The sequence below is a fragment of the Solea senegalensis genome, unplaced genomic scaffold, assembly GCF_019176455.1.
Source record: "Solea senegalensis isolate Sse05_10M unplaced genomic scaffold, IFAPA_SoseM_1 scf7180000013762, whole genome shotgun sequence".
In the NCBI taxonomy this organism is placed as follows: domain Eukaryota; kingdom Metazoa; phylum Chordata; class Actinopteri; order Pleuronectiformes; family Soleidae; genus Solea; species Solea senegalensis.
The window spans coordinates 88,276-109,000 of record NW_025320889.1 but is presented as its reverse complement, the minus strand read 5'-3'; the positions used below and the strand labels follow the sequence as shown (position 1 = coordinate 109,000).

Here is a 20,725-nt window from a genome sequence, read left to right as displayed (position 1 = left end):
GCATATTTTCCAGAACTCAACTAACTGTGCTGCTGTAATTTCACTAGAACCAAACCATATATATAAATGTCCATTACACTTGATTTTCCAGAAATGAAAACTGTTGACAATAAATTGTGTGTTTAGTTACTAAGGAACGAGTGAGTAATGATTCAGAAAGGACATGATCGTTGATTAACAGTTCCCTATTGGTAGAAATACGACAATTCTGAGTTTATGTGGATCAGACAAGGCGATACCAAGGCAATGAATCATTCTCACACACATAATCTCACGTATTACGTTTACTTTAAAGTAGTTTGGATGACATACAAGAGCATGTAATGAAGAAGTAGAGAGGGATTATTCTCTCTGCTTAAAGACATACGAACAAAGGGGCTGTATTATATTCCGTGTGAATTCAAATCTCCACAGAAGTCACTCCAGATATTCTACTGTCAAATCTCCACATAATGTCTGAGTGAGTTTATATGTGAGAACACGTCAGGAGTAACTCTGGATAATCCACAACCAAGGGAATAAGTGAGAGTCCTGCCCCTTGTAAGTTCACGCCAGGCTCCACTCCCTCCTCCAGGGAGATTCTTCTGCTGTTATGCAGGAAACTCATCAAGACAATGTCCTACTGCGCCCCTCATATACAGTATGACACCAGAAATTACTCCCAAAGACACTTGTCAGTGTGTCAACTCATTGATATTTAACTAGTAATTCTCTCCACCGAGGATGTTGTGTGTTTTGCAGCGTTTGTCTGTTTTCATCACTCAAAGTAAAGAACGGATTTGGATGAAATTTCCTGGGTTCAGAAGTTATTAGATTTTGTTGGTGATCCAGACATGGATTTTTTTGTGAGATAAGGGGGGTGGGGGTGTAGTGTAGTGACTGAGTTTTGTGCTATATTATCCGAATGTGACACCGGTGCAGTAACACACAGCTGTTCAGCATTTCCTCTCCGTGCCGTAATAACCGGCAGCGTACCTTGCTCCACTTCTCTCTCCAGTTGGCAGTACAGTCTGACCACCATCTCATAGTCTTCTCCATCTGGGCCGCTCGGGCCCGAGCCTCCTCCAGCTCCCTGAGCCTTAGCTCCTCCCTGCTCTCCCAGTCGGCTCCAGCTCCGTCACCCATGGCCCCGAGGGATCCCATCCCAAAGCCTCCGAGCCCAGGCGACAGCAGCAGCGGAGGACTGGAGCTGGGGGTTCCTCCTGTGGGGCTGGGGGTGTGGGCAAGGCTGTCCGGGGAGCGGATCCCTCTGTCGGACCCCAGACCCAGGCTGCACAGCAGCGCCCCTCCAGTCGACTTCCCACCATCGGACAGGTGGGGGCTCGGAGTGTGGTTCATGATGAAGGCAGTGGTCAAATAGGATGAAAGAATGGCAGTGAGTGGGGGAATATTCAGGAGAGCATCCTCGTCCTCTTCAGGCACAGATCAGCCTGGAGAAAAAGAAAAAAAGAAGAAACATAAGAAAATAGAAGAAAATAAAACTTAACACATTTATGTACATACTGTAGGTTACCGTCATGTGACCTGACAATCAGCCATACTGGAGACGAAAACAAATGTGCAATAAATGTATTTTCATTTTCAATTAATCTGGTGAAAATTAACTATTTAGTTGTTATAGTGGAGCAAAGAAACTTGAACACATTTAGGAGGCTGGAATCTCAGAACCTCTCTCTTTTTTTAAAGAAATACACTGATCAAAATAGTTGGCGATCAATTAAGTAAATCAGTTAATAATTGATTAATCGTTGCAGGCCTACAGTCACGATTGGAATAAATAATCTAAAATTTAAGATGCTCTGCACTCCGACCACTGTGTGTAAACTAGGGCTAATTCATAATTAATTATCTGCCAATTTATCCGTCTTGTTTTATACAAAAACCAACAATATAAAAATTGTATGTTTGGCAGATGGTTATAATTTAAAAACACTCTAATGAATCCATTGAACAGTTGGTGAATCAATTGATGAAGTGAATATCATTGCAGCTCCAACGTTAGACAAGAGAGCAAACCTCTGCCAAGGCTGCTCAGGTCCCACAGTGGCGACAAAAAGAATCCTAACCACCAAATGTTGATCATTTCTTCCTTTGGCCGTAACCTACATCCCCGGAAAATGTCATCCAAACTCAGCCTTTGCTTTTGGAGTACTGCTGTTCACAAATGGCCAAAAACATAACTTCCTTGGTGGAGTTCATACATATTTGAAAGCTGGAGCTGATGAGCAAGACTCACAACTATTTCTATTGCTTAACGGCCTCTTAAGTAATAGAAGTGGCGATCACTTGTGTTTCATACATTTGATTTTTTTACATGTTTCTTCATAATACTCTACAGTGTTAGAATAATCTCTGGTGACATATCGCCTTTCTGTTTATGTTTTCCTTAATAAAACCCATGTGTGTTTTAACGACTGAATTCCCCCGCCGGGATGTGTGGGCAAACTTTGATCTTATGCCCCTGGTCAGAGCCAGGTCTGGGTTGAGACATTCAAGGAAAATAAAAATCCCATTTCTGGTTGTGGTGCATCTGGCCTCAAACTCTCTGGGCCAAGAAAAGCTCAGGTCCTTCCTGTTCCCCTCCCCCTCCCCCTCCCCCTGCCGTCTCCTCCCTCCTTCCCTCCAGAAGAGGCAGGGGAGCTTTGCAACTGTGGGAACCACTTGCAGGGAACCCGGAGAAAATAGAGGAAATGAAGCAGGTTTAGCATAAGCAGCTGATGGCAGGAGAGGATGACATACTCACCTCTTTCTATGTACGGTAAACAGTATGTAGTTGTGTCCAAAACTAAGGAACTTAAGGAGCGATTTATTTTAGAAAGGATAAGGTTTATTCCAAATTGAACTTGTGGACTACAAGTACCTGGGCAGCATGTTTGACTTGCATCTCAAATTCAACAATGAGTCAGTTATAAAAAGGGGTCCAACATCGAATCAGTTTGTTACTTAAGATCAGTTCCTTTGGTATTTCTAAATCAATTCTGTGTACAGTCTACTGGTCACACATCAGAATCAGAGATACTTTATTGATCCCTGGGGGGGGGGACATTGAGAGCTTGCTCACTTGTTAATTTATTTGTTGAATTGTTTGGCCATGAAGGACAGAAACTGTGTGACTTGAAAATGAATTATTAATCATGATGATGCCGTCTCAGTGTGGTGTTACCTGCAGACTCACAGGAAGACAAACAATCACTGTAAGTCATTCATTCCTATCGTCAATAAAGCTGCTGAACGCTGGAGTGAATGTCTTTTATACCGTTACGTCAGACACTTCGGAATGTAACTGACTTCAGCTTTGTTTATTTTGCATTTATTATGGCTTATATTTTGTTCTTTGTTCTATTTTGCACTTGTTTTAATATACTTCACAGTGTCCTCTGACACTCTATAATTTATTAATAAAGATTTCTGTATCACTTAATGAAAGCAAGTTAATCTTCTTAATCAAAAAAAAATAATGCCAAACACATCTACAAAGATCTCAATCAAGCCTGACACATTGCTCTTCTTGGCCTCTGTCATTCAGTCATATGATTGAAAACGTGATACCATGTGATAAATCCTATTTATATACAATTTAAACTTCTAGAAATTAAATAAAACAGATAAAGACCTGAGCTCCACTGAGTCACGTAGTTGCAGCAGCCACAACGTGATCTCATTAACTGACTGATCTGGGGAAGTCCCATGCCATCATGATTGTGTTGATGGCATGGACCCACAGATTCCCCACGCAGAGCAGCTCCATACTTCCTGTGTGCATCATTTGAAGCATGAAATATCACAAATAAGTGAAAGAAAGTGGAATCCCAAAGCACAAAATAAATGAAAAAATTATTTTGCGTTACATACACTGACATTTCAAATGAAGAAACACCGATTACTACAAGTCCACACTCTCTGTGATGTTTCTTTACAAGAACAAGACCCAAATATCCAGCACAGAATCTGGACACAAAGGCCTTGACCAGCAGTTTCATTTCCAGATTTGTATCTAGGTTGTTTTTTTTTGTCTGGAAAGCAAAAAAAAAAAGAAAAGAAAAGAAAAACAAAACAAGAAACATAGAACGTGAGTTTTTCCAAATTTGACTCAAGCCACATTTGGAGGTGATTTGAAATGTGATTCAAATTAGATTTCAACAGATGTGTCTACGCTAGGCTTCTCTAACTGGATTTTGCTTTCAAACAGTCTATTGCGTCACTCTTAACAAAACACACAACTACAACATTAAAACCACTGAAAGAAGCTGGCAGTGACTCTAGCATGGATCACTGCAATACAGTATATACCAGTGTCCTATTATACCAGTCTCATGGAGTTTAGAGTTCTGCACCAAGACTTAAAAAGATGTAATTAACACTTTAACAACATTAAACACACAATGGAGGGGGAACCTAACAGGACAAAGGTGATGATCACATGAGGGCAGGAAGCAAAGCTACGGGAAAGACCCTCGACGTGAAAACTACAGAAATGAAAACAGGAAGCAAACAAAGAATATACACAGGAGGAAAACACAACAAGTAAAACAACAACTAACCACAGTGCAAAAACTGATAAACAAAGTCACAACACCAGAAATATGACTCTCTCATAGAGAGAATCCAAACTTTGAAGTGTGTTTGAATACAGTGTCATAATCCGACTCAAAGGCAACAACAAAGAATGGGAAAAGTTTCAATATGACAATAATTCATTTGAAAAAAAAAAAGTTATAAATAAATGTATTGAATGGAGTTGGATTCATCTATAATATCAGTAGTGCAAGTGTGTGTGGAAATATGGTGTTATGTAAGTGAAGAAGAAAACAAATATATGAAAGATGAACTGGGAGCGCCGGCAGGAGTGAGACAGAGGTCGGGCTTAAATGGTGTGCAGCAGCACTGGCTCGTCAACTCCTCATACCTCAAAAAAACACACACACCCACTGGCAGCAGCAGAGCATATGGCACTTTTCCATCATACAGTTCCCGCACTACTCAGCTCAGCTCGGGGAGATAGTACCTTTTTTTGATACCTGCTCAAGCAAGGTTCGGAGCGAGCGGAGCCGATAGTAAAATGTGACGTCAACAGACTGATTGGTCATAGTGACGTCCGACACACGGGTCAAACAGAACAATGCCGAACTGTAGATCAGTTAAAAAGACTGAAAAATCCTGAAAACGTGTTAATCTCCAACATTAGGCAAGGAAATCTTGTCTAAAATCTCAATATTTAACAGATGAGTCCGCCGTATTTCAGTTCAGTGACTGTATCAGAAGGAAGTACTGAACGATTCAGTGAACAAATCTTTTTGATTATTGATTCCAATGATTCGAGTAGAAATGAGCATCTCAAAGGTCAACACACACCTAATAAACATTACACACCTACACAATCTGATGAATACAGTATGTTTACCAATTTATCTGCCTTTTCCAACTAAGACTGACAATATAAAAGCCACATTGTGCCAAGTACAGGTCAGAATACTCCAAATGCATCCTGAACAACACGATTCAGAGATGATTTAAGGACACGTGGCTTCATTCATGAGCCCAATCTGTCCTCAAGATGAATTCTAAACCTCCTTCTCACCAGCAGTAGTTAAACACTCTTTTTTTACACTTCCCAGCACTCACATATGTTAATTCATGTTTAGCCATCGACACACCAAAATGATGATTCATTTTTCCAAATGATTTAAAAACAGATGTTACAGCAGCGTGATCTGGGCTTTGATTCATTCAAGCTCAAACACAAGCACACTGTGAGCAGACACGTCTGTACAGCCAGACTTGTTAAAAACACAATTTTATTTTTGTAAACAGTCACGATGTCGGTGCATATTTGGGAAACCAGATCAGCGTGTAAATGTCTCAGTGTAAATAAATAGATAAATCACAAAGCACAACTCGTTTTCTCCTCGGCCCGTATCACTTTTCTGTAGACTCGACTTTTACTTTCATTGTTCCTCCGTCTCTCTGCCCGTTCTCTCCTTTATTTGCCCAACCTCCACATGAACCCCACCCTCTGTCATCATCACAGAGCCCATTAACTGCTCAGCCAACCAGTGGATCAGGCCGTGGGGGTAATAAACTCTTTGACAGAACATCTGCCCTCACTGACCATATGTTATACAGCCCAAACAATGAATAATGTTCCACTTCAACTCATAGATTCAACATTTGTAGTTGTAGCTCATCAGTCAGCCCCACACACACACACACACACACACACACACACAACTATTTATTTCACTAGTCAATGCAAACACCTTATTTTTTTGGACTGAGCATCAGTCAGTGGGTCTGAACAGAATGGTCACGGTCAACAACACAAACACACCACAGGGGGCTTGTGTGTTCATGTCACAGATTTACGTGACTGTGACCGTTAAGAGATACAGCATCCTGATACTAAAGGATTTCGCCACTGCTCTAGTGCGTGTGTGTGTGCACCCTAACGTGTGTTCATCAACATGTGTTGTTCTCTCTAGGGCTACATTCACTTTGCTCCAGGCTCTCCCTGTAGTTCACACGGCCACCTTTTCAACAAAACACAAAAAAAAACCCAGAAGTTTGAAAATGCTTTGGCCTCAGTTTTGGTTTTAAAACCATGGAGTAATTTTTTTTATTGTCTTAAATGGTAGAAACACAGTTGCCGTTACGTGATTGGTTCCCATCAGCTGCGAGTCAACTATCCGCTATGAGCAAAATGCAGCTGGTAAACAGCTGGTAAACAGCTGACTGCTGAGTTTTTAGAGGTGGATAGTAATGAAGCAGATGTACACTACTTAGGTAGTTTTTTTGAGGATCTGTACTTAACTTGAGTTTTTTCTTTTACTCTACTACATTATTTAAAAGTTATACTTTTAAATAATAAACAAATATACTTTTTTAAGTAAATATACTCATACTCCGTTAATTTGACGTTAACCACCTCGTAGCTCGTTACACATTAAAATAGAAACATAATTAATCTAGGACTATCTGGAATGGGCGTGTCCAAGAGGACGAGAGTTAATACTGATACTGAAGTACATCTACAAGACCTCAGTTAAATCTGCAGACGGCATTCAGTTGTCAAAAAACGCATGATGCTGTGCATTTGTTGTATGAAACACTACTCCCATCGTGGTTATTCTTATTTCTCTGTTCATCCCTAGACGCTTGCGCATAACCCTGCTGTGATTGCAACTCTAAACGGCTGTTACAAGGTAAATGTGACTCCCTTTGTCAGCTCACTTCGTGGAGATGAAAGCTTTTTATCCAACGGCAGCTATATGTATCCCGTAGGGAGCCTGTGTGAAACATGAATCAAGTCCTCCCCTCCTCTGGCTTCCCCCTCCCCACCCCCATGTGATGGAGGTCTGAAGGCTGCTGAGTGAATTACATCAGTGCAGATGATACAAGGAGCGGGGAATGCACGTCTCAAGTCAGGGAGCAGTAAAAGGGACAAGGGGATGAGAACAGGAGTGGTAGTGATGTAGTGCGTTAGTGAAGAGAAGGCCTCTACTGAGGTGTGTTGTTGTTTCACTCCATGTGAAGCCAGAGGCAGAAATATCTCAACAGCTCCTGGAGAGAGAAAGGAGTTTTCATAGCTCAGACTGCTCTCACCACCGTTTGTTGGCATTCTTCGTTACTTCTTTTATACCATTTGTTGGTAAGCAGACTTTAAGCTTTAAGCAGGCATAGATAAATGCATGCAACAAGATGCTGGAGATCTTTTACCAGTCTGTGGTTGCTAGTACCATCTTCTTCGCTGCCGTGTGCTGGGGGAACAGCATCAGAACCAATGACACTAAAAGACTTGATAAGATTAGATCCTTTTTCATCAGGCTGTTGAACAAATAGAATGAACAAAGGAACGCCTCCCTATATATATATATATATATATATATATATATATATATATATATATATATTGTGTGTCTTGCTGCTGCTACGATATAATTTCCCAGTTTGGGATTAATAAAGTACGTCTATTCTATTCTAGATATTAGGCTTCTTATAAGTTGCTAAAAATCAGTTTTTCCTTATGTCCCAAATTTCATCTAGAGCAAGCCCCCATGTCTCAATGGTCAGTACTGAAAACGTGTCAGTGTCTCATACCACCACACTTGAAAAAAACTGAATTATCCCTTTAGTATAAGTCTGTGAAGTACTACTATTTTAACAGTTTTTAAAATCAAAGCTACTTTATCATCATTTCATCTTTAAGTGTAATACCTGTAGTGGAAGTTGAGAAATTCTACATTAGGAATGTGATAACTCAGCGTTACACTGATCTGACAGATACACTTCAGTTAGAGTTTGGCCTTTCATCAAATGTTCCAGTCTAACACAAACACATATCCTTTCCAACTGATTTTGGACCACGATCGAGTTAGTCCCTTGGATTAATCTGTAGCCGTCTACACTAACATCACACACCATAGAAATATGAAACATATGTCACATGATCTGCATCAAAGCCTTACTTCAGAAGTTCATGAACTGCGCCTGTGATTCCACACTCTTTTACATGCTGGGCACTCTGCCCCGCTCAGACTTAGGAACCCTAGAGAACTAGGTCACAATCAGGGAAATCTGGCGGACAATTAACTAAAACCAAATTGATAAAAATAATCTAATTGCCTTCTGTTCACTGTATGCCTTATTTTTTTGGCAAATATTGCAAAGCTCCCCCTCCGAGTTATTTTTCACTTGGACTAAATCAGCATGTTTCCACAGCAGTGACGTAGTGTTGGACAACTAACTCGTCCATGATGCTCAAACCAAAGTCGTCTAAGTGGAGAGTGGAGACACTCACATGCAGACATCACGTGGTTCATGGGGCAACTGACATATTATATTATCTCTCATTAATGCAGTCACTCTCTGTCTTCAGCTTTGTAAACTCCTTACCGTAAGATAATAGCTAGATTCTGACGTATTTACAGGATTAATTGACTGATACATCTTCTGATATACATACAAAAGGTTTGTTTTGTTTTCTTTTTAACCAAAGACCTCCCATTATAATGAAAAATACGATTCACCAGTACTTCTCCATAAGTCTAATCATGTCAGGTTTGGCTCCAAAACCTCTACATCAAACCTCTTTCCTTTCCAAGGCACAGATTTACAAACTTCAAAGCACAGCGAGAGAGTTTTTCATCCCCTTAACTAAAATATGTAGACTTGTAAACACTTGGCTCTGTGAGGCGACTCATTGGGCTGAATTATCTCTAGTTATACGATGAAACTGAAAGATCAGAGATATTTGAACTGCAAGAACGAGACATGTAACAGATTTAAAGTCATGATTCAAATGTCCTCAATCACAACGTGCAAAATAAGGGGTATATTCATCGTTTGTAAATTAAAGAACATTTAGATATAAAAGATGTAATCAGATAGACATAAACACAGTGGGATGAGGTGGTCATTCGACTGCACGGGGATTAAAGCACATGAATCACCACCAAATAATCCATGATCCAAATCATACAGTATATCATACACAATAGAACATTTTAAGAGTTTTGGTACCTTTGCTGTTCGATTACTGGGTTATAACTTTAAAATGTTTAAAAGCCCATGCCTACATCACAACTGAGGTGTTTCCATGAGCTGCCGTTTCATCCACATCATCTCGTTCTTGATGCAGCTCTATGAGCGACTGTACAGCTCCAAGACTGGCTCAATAACCAGATTCATAAATGCTCCCTGAGCTAAAAGCAGTATTGTGAGCCAGAGGCGTTTCAGGCTTCAGTTCTTCTCCTGCATGCGTCTTTGTTCAGTCTGAATCCAAATTGCTGGTTTGAGGCAGGTTAAGAAAAAAATAAAACCTCCCATGATCTGTGTGCACATTTGAGTTCAGCGTCTGCTTCTACCTGGTGTAAATAGTCTTGCAGTGGTTTTGCCTGTTTTAAAAGAAATCCTGGCTATACACAATTTTGAAGTACAAGAGTGCAGTAAAAGTATGAGACGTATTTAAACCCAAGGTCGAAGTGGAGTCCAAATTTTTAGTGCGCAATTCTGCGGAGACTGTTTGGAGAGAGCTCAGTGAGTTATGTAGTTATGCAGTCTGTCCAATAACGTCTCGTTTTTTGTCTTAGATTGATAGAACGTTACATGCTCTATTCTCTGTAGCTCGTGGCTAACAGCTGCCAAGCAATGAAAATCAAACAAAGCAGCAACACAATGGTAAGACATGCAAAAAAAACACTTGGTGTCATCTGCCAAGACTAGCGAGTTTTATTGTAGCTATCAATCACATGATCACATGGGCCACATTCACCCAGACCATATGCACAACCACAATAAAGAGTGCAGTCTGCTTGTTAGCAGGTTAATAAAGATTTCAGAGTTTTAAAGTTAAAAAAAAGTCGCTCTTTGCAACCATATCATTTTATATTAACAATTAAGCCAGCTCAACAGGTTTGACATTGAGCATTCAGTGGCGGCAGTCGTGTTTGTGTTAGTAGCCCACACAGGGAGGATTGATTGACACATTCTAATGCACGTTGAGGGAGCTGACATGCACATACAGCTGCAGCAGAGACCATGCATGTGGATGCAAAGTGTGCAGGTCTGCAGCCAAACAAGGGTGGAAACAATACAAGAGAGCTTTGATGCTACAATGAAAAATCACACTCAATGTGAAACAGTGGCAGGACAAGCTCATCCACAAAAATAAAAAAGGGACCTGCTGCTCTCTGCTCTAACTTCAACACTCATACTAACAGTGTGCACACACTGAATATATGGGGCCCCAGGTGTTGTTGAAGCAGAGGACTCCACTATGGCAAATTATACACTACATTCCTGAATGATGACTCTTCCTCTCTTTCTGGCTCTCCCTCTTTTTTCCTCTCTCACACAAACACACACACAGGTTAGCGCAGCTTTTCTTCTTAGAACACCGCATTCATTTCCACTCACTTGGACAGCCCAGAAACAAAGTATTACCCCTAACTCTAACCTTAAACTTAACCCAAACCACAATTCATATCTAAGCCCTCAACTCAACCACTTCCTCAGAAATGAGGTTCTGCCTCATTACGACCAGGCTTTGGTCTACCGGTCCTGACAAGGTCAGTGTTTATACCAGGGCTGGTCCTAAAGAGGTTACAAACACACATAAAAACACACATGGTCAACTTATACTGCTGCTACAAAGGATTAAGCGGCATAGCTCTGGCACAGTTCCCATTCCCAAACCAAATTCTGAACCGGCTGGTGCTTCCACACCAAGAACAAATTGGTTCGGAGCCTTTAAAGTTGTTTCCAAGTGGGGACCAAAATGTACTTTGTTTTTCCTTGCAAACCTTTATTCAGTCATTAGAGGGTGTGTCAATGTAAGCTGTCGATGTGAGAAACATCATAAAAAGAAAAGGCAGAGAAAACGAAGACCATGCAGCGGTTTCCACAGCGGCAGAATGTTTAGTGGCGATTTTGGGAACCCCTGAATTTCAGCACACAGAAGCTCACTGCGATGTTGACAACGTCTTGTTTACGTCTCCTTGTGTTGTGCATAGAGCAAAACCTCTCATTGATAATGTAGAGCGGTGGAACTTTTGCTCGGTTTAGTTTGGGAGCACCAAGGTTTCCTAAAAACTGGACTAGAGCACAAACAGAAGCCATGCCAGCGCTGGCCGGTGTAAAAGCACCATCAGTGTCCAAGGCATCGGAGCAAACGACTTCAAGGACCCATTTGAAATTCTTCTGGTTGCCAAGGCTGACGCTGCAGGGTAACATTTCCATGATTTATTCACCAAAAGTGAGAAGCACCGAGCAGTGGAGAGAGGATGAATATATGTGAAGTCGAGTGACAAAGGAGGAGAAGATACAGGAACAAAAGGACAGTTTCACTACTCTCACTGTCACTTGTACATGTATGTGAGACTTCAGGAACAGGTGGAGCAAATAGCATCTTTGGGAAGATTGAGAACAGGTTAACTCTATACTGACACGTGTGAGCACTGAATCCTTAGATGCATCATAATTCTCTCTAGGATGATTTTGAATCATTGCTGAACAATCAGTAAGTGCTTTGCTTCTGCTTGCTTGTGCTGATGCAACAAAATGCTTTAATACATATTATTTAGATACCACAGAACCACTGCAGTAAATATTGTTTGAATCAATGAATGATTTGCAGTCAAAATCTGCATTTTTCTCTCCCTCCCTCCCTGCGTCCATCTCTCTCCAAATAATACATTAAAAAGGAGCCTTTTGTACAAATTTACAGCTTTAAGTTTTTATTCTGAGGTTCCTCTAGAGCCGCGTTCCAAATCAATGAAGTCCTAATTTATCTGATGCTGCGCTGCACTTGTGTGTCCGACTGAAACAGCCTCCCCAAAAACATCCTCCTTAAAAGTGTGCTTTCTTCAGATTAGCCACACATCCAGAAGCCTGTGATGAGATGACATCATGTATAAACAGCATCATGGGTGGAAGATGATCTTGATCAACAACATAAACACGGGACTGAGACACAGCATTTAGCAGTTTAAGATGTCTGCGCAAAAAACAAAACAGCCAAAGTCGGCCAAACATTGCGTCAGTATAGGTTTTATTTGACTGAAGACTCTGAGATGACCAGGAATTTGTCTGGTTCTAATCTTTTCTCCCCGGGGAAGCAGGCGTTCACAGTCTGTGATATAACGCTAAGGGGCAAACTGGACACAGAAAGGTGGAGGGGCTTACCGTCCTCTAATGGGGATCAAAGCACTTAGTAATGCAATCAAATCAGGCAAAAAAAAAAAAGCTTACACTGCAACACGTGGACACATGGGAGCTTATGCAGTCAGTTTAAAAACTTCCAAACTGGGCCACCACCTCAAATGTGCACTACTCTTCTCCTGTACCTTCTCCTCCATCAGCTGGATGGAGAGAGAAAATGGACAACATATAGATACACAAAACTGCTGTCATGGCACATCTTGAAAAACTACTAAAACCTGCAAAGTTTATTACACTTTCCCATCATTGTCTAATTTGTCCCAGTACAGCTTCAAAATGGACCGAAACATCCTTTACAGTTCCCATTGAGATCATAGCGTAGCATTTTGCTCCAGTGCTGTGTGACAGATGCATGCACAGTGGCTTGCGTGCCATTACGCTGTTAATTGTTAATTCATTAATTAAATTATTAGCACACACAGAAACAGCCAGAGTTGTATTACCTGGCTGCAGCAGTGTGCAAGGGATATGGAAGAAGCTCTCTTTCACACTGTGCACCTGTCACCGGACTCATGACAGTGAACTAGTGAACTGTGTCCATGTGTGCAATGATAAAATAATGATATCATCTTCTCATTAGGGACGGGTGTCAAGAAACAGTACTAACTTGCTACTGGTTCCTGAGGTATCTCACTTTAGATTTCCAAGTGCCCCCCAATGACAGTGAAGCTGCCAGTGTCAGGTGATTACATTTGAGATTGCACTGCATTGTTTAGTCTCCAGCCACCGTGTCAGGCCATCTCTAAAAGGTTCAGGCTCACTCAAAATGAGCAACTAATAACTTGCAACCCCACAAAACACTCAATTACTCGATAAAAGTGAGACCGTACAGCACCCCAGCATCACTTTTAAGAACTTGTGTTTCTGCTGAATAATCCCATTGACAATGTCAGTAAAACAGCAGCCACAGAAGTCAGTCCACCCCCTTAGCCATCGCTAAAAGGAGGGAAAAATCACTCCAGGGAAGAAAAACAGCTGATGTCACAGGGACGCTTAATGTTAAGGTTTTTACAGCAGCTTCACCACAGTGGAGTCATGTGGTTTTAACCCAAGAGTCTGCCCCTGTGGTGGTGAGGCAGGGAGGACACTCTTCCTCTTCATTCAGGCATCCTCAGCACAAAAATAAAGAGACGCACCAATGCGAGTATTGACAAGTATTTGTATCGATAAGCAGTATTGATGAAACCCTAACAACCCGCCCCCCTACTTGCAATCCCCACTTTTCAGAATCCAAAACAATTCCATGGAGTGCATTGATGTAGCTCATTCCCACCTTGAAAAGGCTGCATAAAAAAGGCACAACAAAACGGGGGAGTTTCCACTAGAGCGAGTTTAATAGTCTTAAGTAGTGTCGAGCTGTAAACACAGATGTCAAGCGGAGCATGCAGATGAGTGTGCAAGGGCCCTCTGAGGGGCAATCAATTACCCACTGCTTTCAGATTAATGAAGCATTTTGGGCAGGTGGGGCAGAAAGGTCAGGGCTGAGGCCATACATCACTGTCTCTCCGCCCTTCACCTGCTGCCAACGTTCACATCACATCAGACTGCCATCGCAATAGGACTAGATTTCAAACAGGTCTCTGCACTCTGTCGAAAAAATGACAGCACACGCCGTCTTGCTTGCTCTGCACGCAGCAGGCTTTTCAATTACCATTCAATCCCACTGCCATTATGGATCCTCACGGCTGGACGGACATATTAATCACTCTCTTTGTTTTAAAAAGGTCTCTTAATTATATCTAGAGTCTGGGACACGCCAGGCCAAAAACTAACAGCAATTAAAGCTGACCACTGCATTGGCAGATTTCAGCTGCAACATTTGCATGGAACACACCACAAGAAGAACTAGGACCAGATAACAAGAGCCGGCATTCAGAACTATTTCGTTTCCACCACAGCAACCAGGAACTGGAAATCCCAGGTCAATTCTTTAGCTCTAGAAAGTTTACTGCTTTGGAGATAGTGCTCTGTGAAAATACTAGAACCTTCCCAGTTGGGCTTGCCGGGCTCAACATACCTGGATGTGCTCCAGCATTTTATTTCAGCCGACCAGTCTCCACAACAGCTCATAAAGTCTCATCGCATTAAATCCAACAGTTCAGGTACTTTTAATTTGCTTTAGTCACGATTGCACAGCAAAATACCAGGACATTTAAGTACCAGGTACTATAATAATGGCTATGCTACTTATTATATTTTAAAAAACAGTCCCATCACCTCACAATATACCAAACCCATGCCACACAAACTTTGATGACTTTATGCACATATAATATGTACTACATTCACATATTTAAATTGAAGCTATGCCACTTTCACAATCTGATTTAATATTTTATGCTGATCCACACAAGTATTCCACTGGTTCAAATTTAAAACTACATTAAGCAACAACAGTCCTGTCCCGGTGCAAAGCAGATGTGATGTTTATTAACCATTTAATGACTACACAGCAGCAACAGTAGTTACATTACATTACATGTCATTTCGTGGACACTTTTATTTATTATTCCATTTCTAATGGAACTGAGTACAATCAGCCAGGGGTGGAGTCGAACTTGCGACCATTGCGATAATGACGTCTTTCACGCACAGGGTACCGGTCTTAACCACTGCGCCACTCCACCCCTAGTTCTGTTGCGGAGTAAACAAAAAAGAAAGTAAAAAACTTATGGTGCAAGCCATGATGAATGAGATATTGTGGGAGCAGAGTAAGATTAGGGAACCTGAGAGAGAACCCTTTTATATGATTTCTGAGACAGATAGTTAATGCTTGTGGTACTTGGTGTTGTGAAGTAACAAAAGAGGCAATTGAGCATTAAAGCCACAAGTCAATTTGTGACCACACTGGGTGGGGATGCCGTCACACCCATTACCACTGTGTGCTCATACTAGATAAGGAGAGCACTGAGACTGTATATAAAACTATGGACAAAGCATTCCAGGATCCGCCTGTATCCAGATAGGAAGTAAAAAAAATATATTAATGAATAGCCATCAAAGGGGAAGCTCAGTCTATGGAAAAAGAGACTACTACTTATTTTACTTAAACAATCAGTCACCATATTTGGGACACTTTAGGACCCCATTTAGACATAGTTTACATCTTCCTCTGGACAGCGAGTCCAGAATCTTACACATTCAGAGGTTTGAGGACACATGTGGCCACATTCGCATGTGTCAATGCAATGTCTCCACAGACACACACATCAAAGCCAGACCATGTCAGCTGATAGTGAAAGTGAACTGAACATATTCTCGAACGCCACATTTTCTAATGCTTGAATGTTGCAGAAGCATGAGCCGTGCGGAGAGGTTTACTCTGTTGTGGGAATCGCCAGAGACAACCATGATAAAATATTAACGCGCTATTTAAGTCGTGATACGATATTATCACAACACTGCACTGAAGAATTGATTGACTTTATTATGCTAACCAACAAAAAGTTTAATATTCAGTTGTAACATCAAAAAATACCTGCAAAATATCACAATTTCAGTGTACTGATTGATGGTAACTTGCCACTCTCTTTTCTGCCTCCCTTCCCGTCACTTATGCCACAAAACACTGTTCTAACACACATAAACATACTCACAGACACTGCAGTCACAGACACAGACTGTATATTTATTCACCGTAACCTCACAGGCCCCCGATTGTTTCAAGTGTTGTGGGGATATTGTGATATTTTCTCCCACATTTACTGTAAGAACCCTGACACTGCACAACAGATGTCAAACTACACAGAGATTTTGAACACGGGTTTGACCCCGAAAAGAAAAAAATCACACAGAGAAGATCCACTTCAACATTAAATGGTTTTGCCCATGGGTCGCGTCCCACGCCTACAAAAGTTTGCGTAATCCTAGAGACAAACAAACAATATCATACTTTACTGTTAATATCCATGTAAATACATTTTAGGTATCATATAAAAAAAGTTATTGAGAGCCCTCAAGAATTTGGATTGATAGATATTTTCCTTCCAGATGAAAACTAGGCCTGAGAACAGGACGGCTGTGACCCCCAACTGTCAGCGAGAGGAATCAAATAAGTCCCCTTACTCCACCCACCACGGCCATCTGCTGCTCCTATTCACCACATCTGGAAGACGCATCACCTTGAGGCCACCAGCAGCACCCAAACAAGATGGCTGGCTGTATGTGTGTGTTATAGGAGCGCGTGTCTGTTGTATGTGTTAGTGTCCTCGTAAAAGGAAGCTTCCGAGGTCAAGATCTCAGTGCTCCGCGCTTCCTTCTCACGCACGCGCACATAAGTGATCGATCCAAAAACGTGCACTCATACCAAAACACGTACGTCACCAAACACACCCACACGCTGCTTTGAGCTTTTCAAAAGCCCATCGTTAAATCTCAGTGACAGGAGCAGACCAAAGGCATTCCTCTGCTTGCCCCAACTCTAACTCTGCTTCCAGCCATAATTACCACATACTAAACAAACACAGCTAAACATAGACACACACACACACACACAGATGGAAACACACTATCTCCAAGAATAAAAGACTGCCTACACTCACAGTGCAGATCTCTTCACTACTACAACCACTACACTAAAAGTGTGTGTGAAGGTTAAAGGGATAGTTTGGTGGGGGGTTTTTTGTATCAGACACTAATGTCGCTTTTTCACTACACAGTTCCACCACGACTCGGCTCGTTTTCTTTTTGCTTTTCCATTAGTGACCGTACCTGTTAACTGGTACTTTTTAGGACCTGCTCTGGCCAGGTACCAAGCAAGAGCTAGAACTAATCCCAGATGACCTTGGAACAAAAAGGCATGTCACACCCGAGACGAGATGCCTACAACTACTGCTGTCAGAACTGCTAAACTCTTCTTCACTCGAGCTCAAGACAAAAAAAAAATCACACATCTCTATCACTTGTGTATGTGTGTGTGTGTTTGCGCAGCAGCTTCTGCAGAGATGAATGAAATGTGGACAGCTTTGAGGAAACAGCAGTCCGTTTAGCTGCCTCTCTGTAAAATAAATAACATCAGCTTCAAAGACACACTTTAAATGGTGAGTTGGCGAAGCCATTCATGCTCCCTGGTGAGCTGGTCAGGATCAGAGTGGACTAAACTCATGCTGTCAGCGTTGGAAAAAGGCAGAAAAATACTGTCGTTGGTCCACTTCAAAATGCTGCAGTTACTTTTCCTAAAACAAATCGATGCATTTCTAAAAGCTATGAGGCGACAGGTTTCGGGAATAAGTAAAAGAAAGAGTTTACATCATATGAAATGCTGCTTCACTGGCTTGTATTCTGACCACAACACAGTTCTATGAGGACTCTGTAAGTGAAATTGTGTTTCTTTCTCTCAAAATGCCTCAGGCTGTTAAAATGTGAGTTTTCAGGAAAACAGGAAACATTTGTCGCTGGGTTATTATGCAGTGGGTTTACTAGTCTGTACCACTTAGGATCAGATTGAGCTGTATGCGGCCATGAAATACAGGAGTTACACACATTTGGTTGAGTGCATCGAAATAGTGCAAATTTGAATGCCTTTTATTGTGAGGTCAGGTGCACATGGATGTGGGACATTTTATTAAAAGCACTGGGATGTTTGAAAGTGCAGCATTTTTCCTCACAAGTTACTGTAATTACTTTAATCCCATTCCTTTAATGGCTAATAGAGCACTCGGCTGAGTCTAAACAGGCGCTTTCTGTACACTAAACTCCCTGAACCAAAACAGAAGAGCAGACGTGTTAGGAACAATTTACATTAGCGCAAAACACAGCACACGCACTCAAACAACACATCCCTCAGACCTTAACAGTTAAGGTCTATAAAACACATGCACAGGTCAATAATGGGTTTCATAGCCTGGTCTGATGAATCATGAGAGACAGAGAGAGAGAGAGAGGTGGTGGAAGGTGTACTGGGATTAAGATATTTTATGATGGGTAAGCCGATACTTGTCAAACTCACTGGCTCAAATATTGGACAAAGTTAAATTCCATACAAAGCCAGCATTATCATTGTCATGTTTTGGGCTATGTACAGTATATGTTGACCAGCGAGAGCAACAATGGTAAATGTGGCAAATCTTCACTCCGGATATAAAGTAAATGGCAGAACAGAGAAAATCAGGATCGTAAAACTCTTAACTGCTTTCCCCCAAAACTTTTCCCTTTGAATTAAACACGTTTAATTGCACGTACTATGGCGTTTCTAAACTGAAAGTATGGCATATTGATGAAATAGTCATCAAAAATATTCATTTTAGTCCAATAAATATCCATTAACGTGCAGCATTTAGAACATTTCTACTACAATGTAAAATATTGTCCAAGAAGAAATACAAAATAATATGTACAGATAATGTACACCATGCGCAGAAATGCCTGTATTTGTGTGAACTCGTGCTTGTGTCTGTTTATGAATGGCTTTTGCAGCAACTTTGAAACAGGACTCTCTTTCAGCATGTGTTTAAAACCTGTGTCGTCAACAAGCAACAATCTGTTGCTATAAAAACACCTATGGCGCTCACAGTGTTGACATATCAGAATTACCAGCAAGCAGCTGTTGAAATGTCACGGCGAGCTGGTTTGCGCTGTACTCGATTGTACACGATTGTCGGCTGCAGTCGATGTGGTGTGTGTATCTTTTTTTTTTTAACCGGACACGTGCAAACCGTGGCGGTGTGTCCTGAGCCTTAGGGAGTGTTAAGAAAGCAAAAGAGGAAGAGCGTTGCAGAGAGACAGGAGATGCTGGGAGCAATCTAAACAAATGTGAGGGAATTGGAATGTGTTTAAGCAGGCGCAATGACTGAAGGTACACTGTCAGCCTGGCAGACCTGCTGTCAGTTACATACTAAATGCTTCTGAGTGCAGCAGAGCAAATAGGACTGCATTCTTACCACAGCTCAGGAGTTTAGTTCTCGGGGAGTCTCATGTGGTTCTACGGTAAGAATTTTGCCTTCTTCAACAGATGTAGAAGAGACGGTTGTCTGGGCAGACCGAAATTAATGACGGGCCAGAGTGATGCAGACAGAGGCAGAAGAAAGGCCTGACCTCTCTGCTCTGGCCTGAGTTTCGTTGGGTGGAGTGACACACAAGAGGATGTTGATATTCCGCACAGGAAGACTGACAAAACAAAGGGTCTGCTGGACACATTTTTGTAATGGTGGAAAAGCCTCTCGGTCAGTATCGACATCGTGTTCGGCAGCAAAAATGACTGAAGCCGGTGTCCTGACTATTTTGAACAAGTGTTAGGTGCTCACTTCGAGTAGGAATCGAAACGTGCGGTCAGGATGATCAGGTCGAGCGACGTGATGCTGGAAGGGGAGGCACATTTCTCCCCTGCCAGCTGATCTCAGAACCCCCTCACATATTTTACCTTGAATAATATGAACTATTTTTTTAAAAAAAAAGAGAGATTGCAAATGAAACATTCTTTTACAATTCGTTGTACTCTAAATTCATTTGTAAGGGTATTATTTGGAAACTTTTCAGACTCACTAGCAACGTGCAACAGGGTCTTCCAGGGTCTTTGAAAACCATTGCCATAAAGGATCTGACATTGCCTGGTCTGGTTCTTTTTAGGTTCTCCCTCTCTTTAGGGGTCACCAGAGTGATCCACCTCATATTTGATTTGGCAGAGATTTTAGGCCGGATTCCCTGCCTGACGCAACCCTTCCATTTATCCAGGCTTGGAACCGGCACAGAGAGCACTCTGGATGTGGGCTAGAGCTAACTACAGACACGCGAGCATGTCAAGATGCCTCTTATTATCTGGCACTACAAAAAAAAGGGCATCCCAGTACCAAGCTGGCTTTTTTGGGGGAGAGAGGAGAATTATAGCCAAGCTATTATCTCTGATGGACAACATGTCCCACCCCCTGCAGGACACCATCACAGCACTGGGCAACTCCTTCAGTGACAGACTGAAACATCCTTAATGTGTGCAATATCACAGGTCGTTCCTCCCCACTGCTCTCACAGTAGACCAAATGTCACACGTTACTCATCCTATGTGCAATATAACCACTGT

The 20,725-nt window shown here is 41.7% G+C and overlaps 1 protein-coding gene across 2 annotated transcripts in view; it reads right to left on the bottom strand.

Annotated features, from left to right (window-relative positions):
- ccdc102a (coiled-coil domain containing 102A) overlaps positions 1 to 20,725 on the bottom strand; it is a 40,383-nt gene that overhangs the window by 15,874 nt on the left and 3,784 nt on the right. For both annotated transcript variants that reach the window (XM_044015702.1, XM_044015703.1), the window contains exon 2: positions 976 to 1,430. In XM_044015702.1, coding sequence (XP_043871637.1) covers positions 976 to 1,338 — 363 coding nt within the window. In that variant the 5' untranslated portion in view covers positions 1,339 to 1,430. The remainder of the gene's footprint in view (positions 1 to 975; positions 1,431 to 20,725) is intronic.